The 15786-nt window shown below is 46.1% G+C and overlaps 2 protein-coding genes across 6 annotated transcripts in view; one reads left to right on the top strand and one right to left on the bottom strand.

Moving 5' to 3' along the window:
* LOC100596045 (neuferricin) overlaps window positions 1–1735 on the top strand; it is a 46102-nt gene extending 44367 nt beyond the window's left edge. The window contains exon 4 of the mRNA XM_030800362.1: window positions 1516–1735. Within this exon, the coding sequence (XP_030656222.1) occupies window positions 1516–1618 (103 nt within the window). The 3' untranslated portion in view covers window positions 1619–1735. The remainder of the gene's footprint in view (window positions 1–1515) is intronic.
* Window positions 1–15786, bottom strand: part of ANKFY1 (ankyrin repeat and FYVE domain containing 1) — a 104304-nt gene that overhangs the window by 22722 nt on the left and 65796 nt on the right. For all 5 annotated transcript variants that reach the window (XM_004091554.3, XM_030800358.1, XM_030800359.1 and 2 more), the window contains 4 exons: window positions 12137–12341; window positions 9040–9108; window positions 8618–8817; window positions 3592–3689 (listed from right to left, as the gene is read on the bottom strand). In XM_004091554.3, the coding sequence (XP_004091602.1) occupies window positions 3592–3689; window positions 8618–8817; window positions 9040–9108; window positions 12137–12341 (572 nt within the window). The remainder of the gene's footprint in view (window positions 1–3591; window positions 3690–8617; window positions 8818–9039; window positions 9109–12136; window positions 12342–15786) is intronic.

Genomic DNA, 15786 nt, shown 5'->3' with positions numbered 1-15786 from the left:
TATTACCTGTACCTGATGCAGCATTTAAAAAGAAGTTTCCCCTCACATTTGGAATCATTATTACCAATTTCATGTTTCTCTCCATTGACAGAATCCTCCCAGGAAAATACATGTATGCACACACACATGCATTTGGGCGTGTCTATGTGTATGTCCGTATGTAAAAACACACACTGGAGTGTTTTCACCCCAACAAGTGGAAATGAACGGAACGTACCACTCTGCTTGCAGTATGGCGCTTGCATAAGGTGCCTGCCCTCATCAGAGTTATACATCATCATTACTTAGAGAGGCAAGAACTCTCCAAGGCTTACTGTAAAAATCAGCAAGATCCCTGGCAGTGATGTTTACAACTAACTGATCACAACCAGTTACAGATTCATTTGTTCCTTCACTCCCACTGCTTCACTTGACTAGCCTAAAAAAAAAAATTATCCTTTCCCAGCAGGAATCACTTTTAACTCTTCCAGCTGGGTTTTGTAACTCTCCATATTTCTAACTAACATGTTTTTATTGCTGCCTCTTGATTTTCCAGCTTTGAACATTATCTGTGGGACTTTCCACTGTGGCAGATAAGGATTGAGTGCTTTTACGCCTTGACCCACAGTGCGCGCTTCCCATCCCAAATCCTCCCCACACAGGGGAAATGTAATTGTAGTGTGAGCCCTCCCAAGTATTTCCTCTTCCTCCTCCTCCCCGCTCCTCCCCCTCCTCTACCCTTCCCCCTTCCCCTTCCCCCTTCCCCCTTCTCCCCCTCCTCCTCGGGGCTGTCTTCTGTTCCAGACCTTCTTCCTATGCATTCTCATTGGGTGTGCTGATCTACTCCATGGCTTCTGCCATTATCTACAAGGAAGAGACTCTCAAACCCAGGTCCCCAGCCCCATTTTTGCATCTAATTTTCCTACTGCCTGTTAGACATCCCTACCTAAATGTGTAGAAATTCAAAAATCACAATGGAATTTATTCCCTCCACACAGGTTCCTCCTTCTGGCCAGTTTCCTCTGTTTTTTTCCATCGGTTCACCACAATTGTTTTTTTAAAATTAGTCTTTCAGTGTCTTTGGGGTACAGGTGGTTTCTGGTTCCACGGGTAAGTTCTTTGGTGGTGATTTCTTAATGTCAGTGCACCTGTCACCTGAGCAGTTTACACTGTACCCAGTATCACCCTTTTATCCCCCACCGCCCTCCCAAGCTTCCCCTCCGAGTTCCCAAATTCCATTATGTCATTTTTGCACCACGGCAGTTTTAACAGCTCTCTTGCCCTCGCTTCTGGGAGCCTCAAGCATGCATGTCACAGACTGATTCTGCAATTCCTGTGAAACCTGTTCCTTTGGATCCAAATGCAGTGTGAGAGGACAGGACAGGTCATTGCTTGTCAAGATGATTCCCACTTGGCTGCAGCCTGGACTCCACGGCACGCCCACCATGCCAGCCATCCCAGGCAGTTTTCTCAGCTCCAGAAGAATCACACTACTTCTCTGCCCAAAACCCTCCAATGGCTCTTCTGTCCCCACAGGATAAAGCCCACACAGCGGAAGCCAGTGTTCCAGGCCCTTCTGCAGTGCTGCTCTCCAGTGCTTTCAAGTGAGTCCTCCCGTGTCTCTACAGCTTGGGTTTGACCTAGTTTTGCTATGAAGGGTATTCAGAGAAGGAACAACAGCGGGTAGACAATGTGGGCCCAAGGGAGGTTTTTGTTTTTTGTTTTCTGAGACAAAATCTCACTGTGTCCCCCAGGCTGGAGTGCAGCAGCGTGATCTCCACTCACCGCAACCTCCGCCTCCTGGGTTCAAGCGATTCTCCTGCCTCAGCCTCCCGAGTAGCTGGGATTACAGGCCCCCGCCACCTCGCCCAGCTAATTTTTGTATTTTTAGTACGGACAGGGTTTCACCATGTTGGCCAGGCTGGTCTCCAACTCCTGACCTCAGGTGATCCGCCCACCTCGGCCTCCCAAAGTTTTGGGATTACGGGTGTGAGCCACCATACCCAGCAGAGGATTTTAAGTTAGGAGATAGTAGAGCATGTCTCTATGCTATTAGAAATGAATAGTGGGCAAAGCTAATGATGCAGGAGGAAAAGAAAGAGAGACACACGATGGCGAGAGCAGAGGCGTGGAGAAGGTGAGAGGGCACGAGATGCTGAGCCCAAAACAAGCAGCAGCCTCTGGTCGGCACGAGGCCATGCCGTCACTGTGGCCGGTGCGCACAGGGCCATGCCGTCACCCTGGCTGGAGAGCTGGCTGTGTGCAGACACACGGTGGAGTCAGCAGTGGAAAGGATGGCACTGCCCTCTGTCCTGTACCAAGAGACACTCATCTGGCTCAGATACCAAGCTCACTGTTTACTGCCTTGCCCAGTGCTGTCGAGAGAGTATGCAACTAGATAGCCTTGTGCCGGAGTCTTAATGTGAACACCTCATTATTTATAAGCCACTTAACCTCTCAGAACCTCGAGGTCCTTGACTCCAAAACAGAGAATTGATTGATGTGGGAAAGGCTTCTGCAATCCTAACGATACATGCTGCTTCCAGGTCCACTGTGAAAATTAAAAGAGATAATAGCCTTAAAGCTGCTAGCAGAAAGTGACTGTAAAATACATGTGATCTTGAAGACAAGCACATCCTCCTGGTCTGAAAATAATAAAGTAAAAATAACTATCAAATAGTACCTAATATCTCGGATATTATGCTAATAAGCACTTAATTATATCATTTACTTTCATCTTAACCACACCCTATGAAATCAGTATTAACCCCATTTTATAGATGAGGAAACTAAAATTAAGACCACATAGGCCAGGCATGGTGGCTCGTGCCTGTAATCCCAGCACTTTGGGAGGCCGCGGTGGGCAAATCACCTGAGGTCGAGAGCTCGAGACCAGCCTGACCAACGTGGAGAAACCACATCTCTGACGAAAAAAAAAAAAAAAAACACAACATTAGCCGGGCGTGGTGGTGCATCCCTGTAATCCCAGCTATTCTAGAGGCTGAGGCAGGAGAATTGCTTGAATCTGGGAGGCAGAGGTTGTGGTGAGCCGAGATTGCCCCACTGCACTCTGCCCTGGGCAACAAGAGCAAAACTCTGTCTCAAGAAAAAAAAAAAAAAAGAAGACTGCATAGGGAGGAAATGGGAAAGCTGGTAAACTCAGTAACGTCCAACCGCAAAGGTAACACTTTTATTCATAACACCGTACATTCCACCTTGTTAGCGTGTGATATAGACTCATACATGACAATCCACAGAGGAAAACCCAAGCAAATGTGAAGTGTTATCAAGAATCAAATGCTATCGCCGTAGGTTTGTGCACGCGTTTGCTAACCTCTATTAAAGTCCATAGCATCTAGTTCAGGGCCTGATAACCTGAACAAGCACTGTTTCCTAAACAAATACTTAGGAAATGGCTGCTGAATGAATCAATCAACCAATATTTGAAGAAACACAAAATAATCTGTTTCACTCTGGCTTTTTAACGATATGCATGTATTATTCTGATAAAAACTGAAAAAAAACACCTATTCCCCCTTTTCCTACATATCCACCACTGCCATTTCTTCCATAGATCAACACCGTTTTCTCCGGCTGCCCCGTCACACTTACCCACTTGTTTCTGTGGTTGACATGGGCACCGTTGGTTGCCAGGAAAAGAGCTGCTGCCTCGTTTCCTGCTCCAGCTGCCCGCTGTAGTAAACAGTTTCCTAGAAGAAAATGGGCATGCTGATTCTTCTGTTTGCATCAAAATGCGGTCACGCTGCACGCTGCACAACACCTTGCTCTTCCCTGCCACCCTATGACTGGCAAGCCCACGCCAGACAGTAGGCCCACGCCAGAGAGTAGGCCCACGCCAGACAGTAGGCCCACACCAGACAGTAGGCCCACGCCAGACAGTAGGCCCACGCCAGACAGTAGGTATCATTTAAGTCCACACAGGTACTCTCTGTATGTGGACACAGAGGCTAGGAAACGCCCGGGCTGGAACATCCACTTCCTCCCTGGGATTCCCACTAGCCACTGCCCAGGACCGGAAGGAAGTTCTGTCTCCTTGCTGAGGGTGGGTTAGAGCAAGGTTTCTCAACAGTGGTGCTGCTGACATTTTGGACAGGATAAATTCTTTGTTGTGGGGTCTGTTCTGCACACTGCACAATGTTGGGCAGCATCCTCTGAACTGAAGACAATTAGAAATGTCTATAGATGTTGGCCAGGTGCGGTGGCTCACAACTGTCATCCCAGCACTTTCGGAGGCCGAGGCAGGCGGATCACTTGATGCCAGTAGTTTGAGATCAGCCCGGCCAACATGGTGAAAACCTGTCTCTACTAAAAATACAAAAATTAGCCAGGCGTGGTGGTGCACGCCTGTAATCCCAGCTACTTGGGAGGCTGAGACACAGGAATTGCTTGAACCCAGAAGGCAGAGGTTGCAGTGAGCCAAGATCGTGCCACTGCACTCCAGCCTGGGCAACAGAACAAGACTCTGTCTCAAAGAAAAAAAAAAAGAAATTGTCAATTGTTGACAAATGTTCTCAGGCAGTAAAGGCAGGATTGTGCCTGGCTGAAAACCACTTGGCTGGATGACCATTTTGAAAACATTTTAAGTCCTATTAGAAAATGCCCCTTAAATACTTCAGTTTTATTCCTAATGCTTTAAATATGTTTGTTCTTGGCTCAGAAATATTTTCCTTAGCACTGTCACTCTTTTCTAAATAAAAACCTTAGAAAGAAAAAAAATGAGTTTTTTTTTCTCTCTAAATGGTTTTAGCCCTAAAACAGTGTTTCTCAGCCTTTTAAAATCCATTTCCAAAAATGAACAAACTCTCTCATGTCAACAGCTATACTATTTGAAATTCTAAATAAACACCAGGACGGAAAACAAGATAAAGAACTGTGACAGCTGGGCACGGTGGCTTGATGCCTGTAATCCCAGCACTTTGGGAGGCTGAGGTGGGTGGATAATTTGAGGTCAGGAGTTCGAGACAAGCCTGACCAACATGGTGAAACCCTGTCTCTACTAAAAATATAAAAATTAGCCAGGCCTGGTGGCACATGCCTGTAGTCTCAGCTACTCAGGAGGCTGAGGCAGGAGAATCACTTGAACCTGGGAGGCAGAGGTTGCAGTGAGCTGAGATAGTCCCACCGCACTCCAGCCTAGGCAACAGAGCAAGACTGTCTTGAAACGAACAAACAAAAAGAAATGGGACAAAGTACTACTTTGCTTTCATACCATGTTTTTCCCTATCCCTCAGAGACAGGAATCCAACTCCTAGTTGATGGCTGCTCTAATCTGGAGACTCCTAGTTGATGGCTGCTCTAATCTGGAGACTCCTAGTTGATGGTTAATCTGGAGACTCCTAGTTGATGGTTGCTCTAATCTGGGATGGTTAATCTGGAGACTCCTAGTTGATGGTTGCTCTAATCTGGAGACTCCTAGTTGATGGTTACTCTAATCTGGAACTCCTAGTTGATGGTTGCTCTAATCTGGAAACTCCTAGTTGATGGTTAATCTGGAGACTCCTAGTTGATGGTTGCTCTAATCTGGAAACTCCTAGTTGATGGTTAATCTGGAGACTCCTAGTTGATGGTGCTCTAATCTGGAAACTCCTAGTTGATGGTTAATCTGGAGACTCCTAGTTGATGGTTGCTCTAATCTGGAAACTCCTAGTTGATGGTTAATCTGGAGACTCCTAGTTGATGGTTCTCTATTGGATCTGTTTGTTCTCTAATCTGGAACTCCTAGTTGATGGTTGCTCTAATCTGGAGACTCTTAGTTGATGGTTAATCTGGAGAGGAGACTCCTAGTTGATGGTTGCTCTAATCTGGAAACTCCTAGTTGATGGTTATCTAATCTGGAGACTCCTAGTTGATGGTTAATCTGGAGACTCCTAGTTGATGGTTAATCTGGAGACTCCTAGTTGATGGTTGCTCTAATCTGGAAACTCCTAGTTGATGGTTAATCTGGAGACTCCTAGTTGATGGTTGCTCTAATCTGGAGACTCTTAGTTGATGGTTAATCTGGAGACTCTATTGGAAACTCCTAGTTGATGGTTGCTCTAATCTGGAAACTCCTAGTTGATGGTTGCTCTAATCTGGAAACTCCTAGTTGATGTTGCTCTAATCTGGAACTCCTAGTTGATGGTTGCTCTAATCTCTGGAAACTCCTAGTTGATGGTTAATCTGGAAACTCCTAGTTGATGGTTAATCTGGAACTCCTAGTTGATGGTTGCTCTAATCTGGAGACTCTTAGTTGATGGTTAATCTGGAGCCTCCTAGTTGATGGTTGCTCTAATCTGGAAACTCCTAGTTGATGGTTAATCTAATCTGGAGACTCCTAGTTGATGGTTAATCTGGAGACTCCTAGTTGATGGTTGCTCTAATCTGGAGACTCTTAGTTGATGGTTAATCTGGAGACTCCTAGTTGATGGTTGCTCTAATCTGGAAACTCCTAGTTGATGGTTAATCTAATCTGGAGACTCCTAGTTGATGGTTAATCTGGAGACTCCTAGTTGATGGTTGCTCTAATCTGGAGACTCCTAGTTGATGGTTAATCTGGAGACTCCGAATTCCATGTTCATGCCTGCAGTCATTCCACTGTACACAAGACTTAAATTCTATACTTCCCAATAGAACAAAGATAACCCGTGACTGCCAGAACATCACTAAACCGTTAAAAGCGAGTGGACGAACTGGCTGGTCCGGGTGCAGTGGTGTTTACAACTCATCAAAACCAGTTACAGATTTCTTTGTTCCTTCTTCACTCCCACTGCTTCACCTGACTAGCCTTAAAATTAAAAAATTAAAAAAACTAGTGGACTAAGATGACACGTAAAATAAAAAATGAACCCTATCAATAGGAAAACGATCCTGAGTCTAGACTCAACAGTTCAAACTCTATCATGTACAACTGACAGAACCGGCAAGAAAAATGGACAAAATCATCACCAATGAAACACTTTAATATACCTCTCAGAAACTGACAGATTGAGCAGTCCAAAAGTTAATAAGAATATGTAAGATCTGAAGAGCATAATGAACAAGCTTGATTTAATGCACATAGAGATGCTGCATCTTACAATTAAAGAATGCATATTCTTTTCAAGCACATGTCAGACTTTTATAAAAACTAGTTCCGTAAGAGCCTAACATTCAAGCCTTTTGTTTGTTGTTTAAGAGAGAGGATCTTGCTCTGTCACCCGGGCTGAAGTACAGTGGAGTGATCATAGCTCACTGCAGCCTCCAACTCCTGGCCTCAAGCAATCCTCCCACATCAGCCTCCTGAGTAGCTCAGAGTACAGGCATGAGCCACCACGCGACTCTTTTTTTTTTTTTGAGATGGAGTTTTGCTCTTGTCGCCCAGGCTAGAGTGCAATCCACTATCGTGGCTCACTGCAACCTCCGCTTCCCGGATTCAAGCGATTCTCCTGCCTCAGCCTCCCCAGTAGCTGGGATTACAGGCATTGCCATCATGCCCAGCTAATTTTTGTATTTTAGTAGAGACGGGGTTTCACCATGTTGGCCAGGATGGTCTCGAACTCCTGACCTCAGGTGATCTGCCTGCCTCAGCCTCCCAAAGTGCTGGGATTACAGTGCGTGCCACCACGCCCAGCTATTTTTGCATTTTTAGTAGAGACAGGCTTTTACCACGTTGGCCTGGCTGATCTGGAACTCCTGACCTCAGGTGATCCACCGGCCTCAGCCTCCCAAAGTGCTAGGATTACAGGTGTGAACTACCATGCTTTGGGATTACAGGCATGAGCTACCACGCCCGGCCTTATCTTTTTTTTTTTTTTTTTTGAGACGGAGTTTCGGTCTCCTCACCCAGGCTGGAGTGCAATGGCATGATCTCGGCTCACTGCAACCTCTGCCTCCCAGTTTCAAGCGATTCTCCGGCCTCTCCTGAGTAGCTGGGATTACAGGAGCCCACTGCCATGCCCAGCTGATACTTGTTTTTTTAGTAGAGACAGGTTTCAGTCTCTAAAGGGGCCACCCTGGTCTCAAACTCCTGACCTCAGGTGATCCACCCACCTGGGCCTCCCAAAGTGCTGGGATTACAGGCGTGAGCCACCACGCCCAGCCAACTTTTATTTATTAACTTCTTTAGGGAAAGGGCTGTTTTAATATCCTTTTTTTTTTTTTTTTGGTCAATTCTTCCTGTGTGAGTGACACCTACCCATGTTTTATGCATTGCTAGTACTCAATACTGAATTACACCAAATCTCTCTCCTTAAAATATCCCTGTTATTTTATTTAGTCAGATCAAGGAAATACATTAAAACAGTGTTCTAAAGTGTAGTCTAATATGGTAAATACTGAAGTTATAACCCACCTAAATAAAAGCTCTCTGGGGTACAACTTTTAAGACGGTCAAAAAAATTCTTGAGTCCAAAGAGTCTGGGAGTCACCGCATTAAATGAATGGAAGTTTTAGTTTCAGGAACTTGATGCTGCTCAACTGTTTGAAGCACAGGATTTTTAAAAATGACAACCCAGGCTTTTACTGCATTTAAAATTAAGTACAAAATAATTATCCTCATAGTATGCCGTTCAGTTTCTAAATTTGGGGTGAAAGCATTTACACGCCATTTCCTGGCGCCTGCAGACCCCAGCGTCGCCCCTTAGGGAGGCATGTGCTTTACCTGTCGCCGTGTCAGGTGCGTCTGTGTGGCTGCCACGCTGGATAAGTCTGGCTGCAAAGCTGTTCTCATCAAATGAAGTCCCATTTACCACAGGGACATCTTCGAAGGGGTTCACAGACTGGTTAGAAGACACTGTGATATGCTGCACTGCCAGCCACAGAGCAGTGCTGCCCTCGTGGTCTTTGAGTTCTAAATCTAGTCTGAAAAGCAGAAGCAATGTCAACAGCACATACAATCTTTTTGAGACACTCTATACTGACAACAACCTTGTTCTTTCTCTTTATCCTTTTTCAATGACACATTTTTAGCTCACTTTAATTTCTTAATATATGCAACACTAAAGATGTTTAAAAAGAATGATTTTTCACTCACAATCCCCCCCTCACAACCGCCTTCTCACTTGTGCATGTCTCCCTACGTACTGTTTACACTGCAGCAGCTGACTGAACACATATTCATTCCTGGCCATGATGGACACGTGTAAAGGAGTCCTGCAGGATCAAAAAGAACTGGGGTCAGTTCAGGACAGGCCTGTTCAGGACGACTCACGGCAAGAGGCAACCAGAATCCCAGGCAGAATCACCACCCACAAGAAATCCCACATTTCTACAAGGCTTCTAAAACCATGACCCAGTATCAAAACCTGAAAACAGATCTGCTTATATGTGACCATTATTCAGTGGCCAAAATGGACAAGAATCAGCTCAAGGAAGCGATCTCAAATACTCCCCAACTCAATCCCGACCCCTTCCTGAAGGCATAGAAGGGTTTTCTTGAGAACAGCAGTTTCTGCCACAGGTGTGCAGATTTTCCCTCATCTCTTCTCCATCAGTTCTGAAAAGAAACTCTCCCCCACAATTTTCTGTTCTTCTCAAACACACTCAGAGCAGCAACAGGAAAGAACTGATGAAAGCTGCATTTAACCCCTTTCACTGCTTTCATTTAGCACTCGGGGGCCCTGCAGGAGAGACTGGCACTGCAGAGCTACCACACACACCCACACACACACCCACACACACACACACACACACACGCACTGCGAGTCAGGGCCCAAGGCCGCACCTACACACACACACTGTGAGTCAAGGTCCAAGTCTGCATCATCTACCCCCACCCCCCGCAAACACACACAGCGAGTCAGGGCCCAAGGCTGCAGCTACACCCACGCGCCCCCCGCCCCGCCCCAAAAACACACACTTTGAGTCAGGGCCCAAGGCTGCATCTACCACACACACACACACACACACACTGCGAGGCAGGGCCCAAGGCTGCACCTACCCACCCCCCCCACACACACACCTACCCCACACACACACACACACACACACACACACACTGAGAGTCAGGGCCCAAGGCTGCACCACACACACACACACACACACAAACACACACACACACAGGGATCAGGGCCCAAGGCTGCAGCTACACCCACACACCCACTCACCCACACAGCGAGTCAGGGCCCAAGGCTGCACCACACACACACACACAAACACACACACACACAGGGATCAGGGCCCAAGGCTGCACCTACACCCACACACCCACTCACCCACACAGCGAGTCAGGGCCCAAGGCTGCACCTACCACACACGCCCCCCCACCCCCGTCCCAAAAACACACACTTTGAGTCAGGGCCCAAGGCTGCATCTACCACACACACACACAAACACAAACACACACATACACTGGGAATCAGGGCCCAAGGCTGCATCTACCACACACACACACACACACACACACACACACACACACTGCGAGGCAGGGCCCAAGGCTGCACCTACCCCCCCACACACACACACCTACCATACACACACACAGGGAATCAGGGCCCAAGGCTGCACCTACACCCACACACCACTCACCACACAGCGAGTCAGGCCAAGGCTGCACCTACCACACACACACACACACACACAAACACACACACACACACACACACACACACACTGCGAGTCAGGGCCCAAGGCTGCATCTAACACACACACACACACACACACACACACACACACACACACACAGCGAGTCTATTGCCGTTGGAGGAAAAAAATAAAGGAATCAACAGCAGGGAAATGAATGCAATTATTTTAGGAAATAAGGTAATTATCACATGATATTGAGATTTCATGAAGCTACATCTTATTTACGTACTTATCTATCACATAAATACATTCTCCTATCTGACAACCAAACTTTACAAAAAATCTTTTTTTTGAGAGGTTTTTCAAAGGTATAAAATACTGAGAATGTTCTAATGACAATCGGGTCCCAACTGTGGTCAGTGATTCAGGTGACTTAACTGTCCTTCACAGCCCCTCACACCACTGTCCCAAGACAAGTAGCCTTTTCTCAGATCCTACCACAAGGAATCCTCAACTAAGTATTTCTGGAAAGGGGCAAAATGAACACAGTAAATATTGTTAAAGATGCAAAGGGCTGTGCTATGGACAAAGGTAGCAAGCTGTGCAGATAAAGTGGGAGTGTTTATGAGAAGGTAAAATTGGGTTTAATATAGAGAATTTTCTAACAATTAGAATTTTCTAACAATTAGACCTCAATATTCTTCAAACTATCCAAGCAACTCTAAGAAATGCTACAAGGTTTCCTTGGAGGCACTGGAGTAGATGACCATTCTGGTTCCTTTAAACATGAAGATACAAATTGCTTAAAAGCTCGAAGACTGGGCCAGGCGCAGTGGCTCACGCCTGTAATCCCAGCACTTTGGGAGGCCGAGGCGGGCGGATCACGAGGTCAGGAGATTGAGACCATCCTGGCTAACACGGTGAAACCCCGTCTCTACTAAAAATACAAAAAAAAAAAAAAAATTAGCCAGGCGCGGTAGCAGGTGCCTGTAGTCCCAGCTACTCGGGAGGCTGAGGCAGGAGAATGGCGTGAACCCGGGAGGCGGAGCTTGCAGTGAGCCAAGATAGCGCCACTGCAGTCCGGCCTGGGTGACAGAGCAAGACTCCATCTCAAAAAAAAAAGCTCAAAGACTGGCTCACGCCCGTAATCCCAACACTTTGGGAGACCGAGGTGGGCAGATTGCTTGAGCTCAGAAGTTCAAGGCCAGCCTGGACAACATGGCAAAACCCTGTCTCCACCAAAATACAAAAATCAGCCAGGTGGGGGGGGTGGCGTGTGCCTGTAGTCTCACCTACTCAGGAGGCTGAGGTGAGAGGATCACCTGTGCCCAGGAGATAGAGGCTGCAGTGAGCCAAGATCACACCACTGCGCTCCAGCCTGGGCGACAGGGTGAGATGCTGACACAATTAAAAACAAACAACACACACAAAAAAACCTCGAAGACTTCAGTTACCCAGGATAGAAATGTTTTCCCCAAATGCCTCTGGATTTAGTAGTGACACTACTACTACACATCAATGTCTGTGACTTTAATAAAAATAAGACTGAATAATGCCAAACTAAAGAACATGAACACCCCACATGCCAATTACATGCTACTGTAAGATAATCGTCTGAGAACAGTGCTAAGGGCACAGTGTCTGCTCCCCAGCTTACCTCCCCTTGCTGTCCTGCATGTTGGGGTTGGCGCCAGCCTGCAGAAGGGCCTCTGCAATCTGCGCCATCTCAGACATCACATCTGCTGAGTGTTTCTTTGAACTGTACAAGGCCACAAGGTGCAATGGTGTCTCCTGGGCACCCAGTGTAGAAGCATTGACCAAGGCCCCATTCTTAATGAGGAAAGTGGCAGCAAAGAGATCTCCTTGAAAAGAAATAATAGAAGAAACAGTAACACATGACAACACTCAGGGCAAAGTATTCTGGCCAGTGCTTCCTCAAGAGGCAGCAGAAAATGACTGCAGACAAAGGAGAGCGATAACTAGATGTGTCTGAAGGAACCTCTTGGGGCATTTGTAAGTGGAAACTCATCATTAAGATCATGGAGTTACAGACGAATTCAAAAGGCTTTGCTCAATTTTTGGTTACATGTTATCACTTGTCCTGCCTCCTCACCTCAGTATCCTTTCACTGTTTAAGAATACTAGGCTAGGCCAGGCGCAGTGGCTCACGCCTGTCGTCCCAACACTGTGGGAGGCCGAGGCGGGCAGATCACCTGGGGTTGGGAGTTCGAGACCAGCCTGACCAACATGGAAAAACCCCGTCTCTACTACAAATACAAAACTAGCCGGGCGTGGTGGTGCATGCCTGTAATCCCAGCTACTTGGGAGGCTGAGGCACGAGATTCGCTTGAACCTAGGGGGCGGAGGTTGCAGTGAGCTGAGACCGCACCATCGCACTCCAGCATGGGGAATAAGAGCAAAACTCCGTCTCCAAAAAAAAAAAAAGAATACTAGGCTTCTATTCTTCAAAGGCCTCTTTTGGTCATCTCTCAAAAGGGTTTCCAGGATCCCTCCCCACACAATTTCTCTCTCTCTTTCTCTCTCTCTCTTTCTTATTTCCTGACCACAGCTTGTACCTAACTAAGCAACACCTACCCCCATTCTGCTGTACTTGCATACAGGTTCCTACTCAGAGTAATCCCATGTCTGTTTTTGCTGTACATGCATACAGGTTCCTACTCAGAGTAATCCCATGTCTGTTTTATTATTATAAAATTTATTTTCTTTTTAGATTTTGTTTTTTTTTTTTTTTCAGACAGAGCCTTGCTCTGTCACCCAGGCTGGAGTGCAGTGGCGCAATCTCAGCTTACTGCAACTTCCGCCTCCGAAATTCAAGCAATTCTCATGTCTCAGCCTCCCAAGCAGCTGGGACTACAGGCATGTGCCACCACACCTGGCTAATTTTTTGTATTTTAGTAGGGATGGGGTTTCACCATGATGTACAGGCTGGTCTCAAACTCCTGAGCTCAGGCAAACCACCTGCCTCAGCCTCCCAAAATGCTGGGATTACAGATGTGAGCCACTGCGCCCGGCCTCTTTTTAGTTTTGTAATCTCATTATATACGCATAACTGACTTAACAAGAAGTTTACAATGAAATATTTGAACAGAGTATCTGTACACATTACTATTTACAAAATTTTCACATGGTAAATAACCTTGTTGTGGAAACAAAATTTCTTTCTAAATCCCTTCCATTGACTTACCTCTTGGAGTATTACAGGTAAAAGAGTCTACCTAGGACAATTTACAAACATCAAATTAAGACTGAATAACATCCCAGGGCTTTGGAAGGCCGAGACAGGATCGCTTGAGCCCAAGAGTTCAAGACCAGCCTGGCAACATGGGGAGACCCCATCTCTACAAAAAAAACTTAGCAAGGAGTGGTGACAACACCTGTGGTTCCAGCTACTCAGGAGGCTGAGGTGGGAGGACTGCTTGAGCCCCAGAGTTCGAGACTGCAGTGGGCTATGACTGTGCCACTGCACTCTAGCCTGGGTGACAGACAGAGATCCTGACTCAACAAAGGCTGAATAACTTACAGAAAATCCATTCTTCTTCTTATTTTTTGAGACAAAGTCGCACCCCGGTCACCCAGGCCGGTGCAGTGGCATGATCACGACTCACTGCAGACTCAACTTCTTGGCTCAGGGGATTCTCCTGCCTCAGTCTCCTGAATAGCTGAGACTACAGGCACGCACGCCACCATGCCTGGCTTATTTTTTATATTTTTAGTAGAGATGGGGTTTCACCATATTGCCCAGGCTGGTCTCCAACCCCTGGGCTGAAGGGATCCACCTGTCTCAGCCTCCCAAAGTGCTGGGATTACAGGCATGAGCCACTGTGTCTGGCCAAAATCCATTAATTTTAATAGTTTCATTTACCATCTTTGACTATTTATGCTCTGTAAGAGTGAAAAAAACTACCTTGACATGTTGACAAAAGGCCAAGACTTAAGATGAAAATGTTAATGGTATACATTTGTGAAAATACTTTGTCAGACACTAGTAAAGAGAAATTGACTCTAGATTGGTTCTACAAATACATGGTTAAACTCAGAACTAAGCAATCTGACAAGTGGCTATTTAGTGTCAAAAAATACTTGTGAAAAACCAGTTAAAGTATACTTGTCAAGTTAACTTGGAGGATGACAAGGATTAAGCAATTAAATTTGTTGTAAGATTAAAAGTTCAGTCTTTCTTGGATTTAGTTATATTTAACATTTAAAACATGCAAACACACTACATATATATAAAATTTATGTTTCTTAAGAAAACAAGGCAAGAATAGCAAAGCATCATAACACACAGAACAGAAACCTGGCATCACGCCTTGCTGGGTGAAAGCAATTGCTCTCAGTAGCCTCCAGGTGGCACCAATGAGCTCATATCGGGAAAGTTGGGTTTTGGGGGTTTTTTGTTTTTTTTTTTTTGAGACGGGGTCTCACCCTGTCACCCAGGCTGAAGTGCAGGGGCATCAGCACGGCTCACTGCAGCCTCAACTTCCAGGGCTCAGTTGATCCTCCCAGCTCAGCCTCCCGAGTAGCTGGGACTACAGGTGCACGCAAACATACCCAGCTAATTTTTGTGTGTTTTTGGTAGAGATGGGTTTTGCCACCATTGCCCAAGCTGGTCTTGAACTCCTGGGCTCAAGCAATCCGCCCACCTCAGCCTCCCAAAGTGTTGGGATTACAGGCGTGAGCCACGGCGCCTGGCCTGGAGAGACTTTCAAGGGTTCAGTTAAACATCTTCCAAATCAAACTCATCTGCAACTTGCAACTTGAAGTCCCCATGTGTGACTCTGATGGGTGATAGCAAGTTAACCCAAGAGCTGGGATTCAGAGGTACTTTCTGCAGATTCCGTCTCCATTTCACCAAGTTCATCTACAGGATGAATTTCTTGCAAATCACATCCTTCTTCAGATGGATGATCCTCAACATACAGAACAACGTCCTAGAGTTTGATTTGCTGGTCCCATGAGAGTTGACTATACTCCTTAAATGTGTGGGTGACCTTGCAATGAATGCTAGATTGTCGAAGCTGCCTTGGAACTTCTTTAATTTACAGATCGCAGGCAATGGTGTTCTTTCCACAGCATCTGCTTTTGTCTTTGCATCAGGACACTTCAGTTCCTAATTGTTAGAATTGTGAGTGCAGACTCCTTTGAATCACAACTCAAGACGATGATTTTCTCTCTCTTCCAAAGTTTTCCTTTCATATCTTACGATATAATTTCATCTCCTTCTACTACATATCTACAGTCTGAATATCTAGAATGGGGTTTCAGGAACGGTAAAGCTCTGTCAGG

This window comes from Nomascus leucogenys, chromosome 19 (assembly GCF_006542625.1).
Source record: "Nomascus leucogenys isolate Asia chromosome 19, Asia_NLE_v1, whole genome shotgun sequence".
In the NCBI taxonomy this organism is placed as follows: domain Eukaryota; kingdom Metazoa; phylum Chordata; class Mammalia; order Primates; family Hylobatidae; genus Nomascus; species Nomascus leucogenys.
Note: the sequence above shows the minus strand (reverse complement) of the source record. Positions and strands in the feature narration are given on the sequence as shown.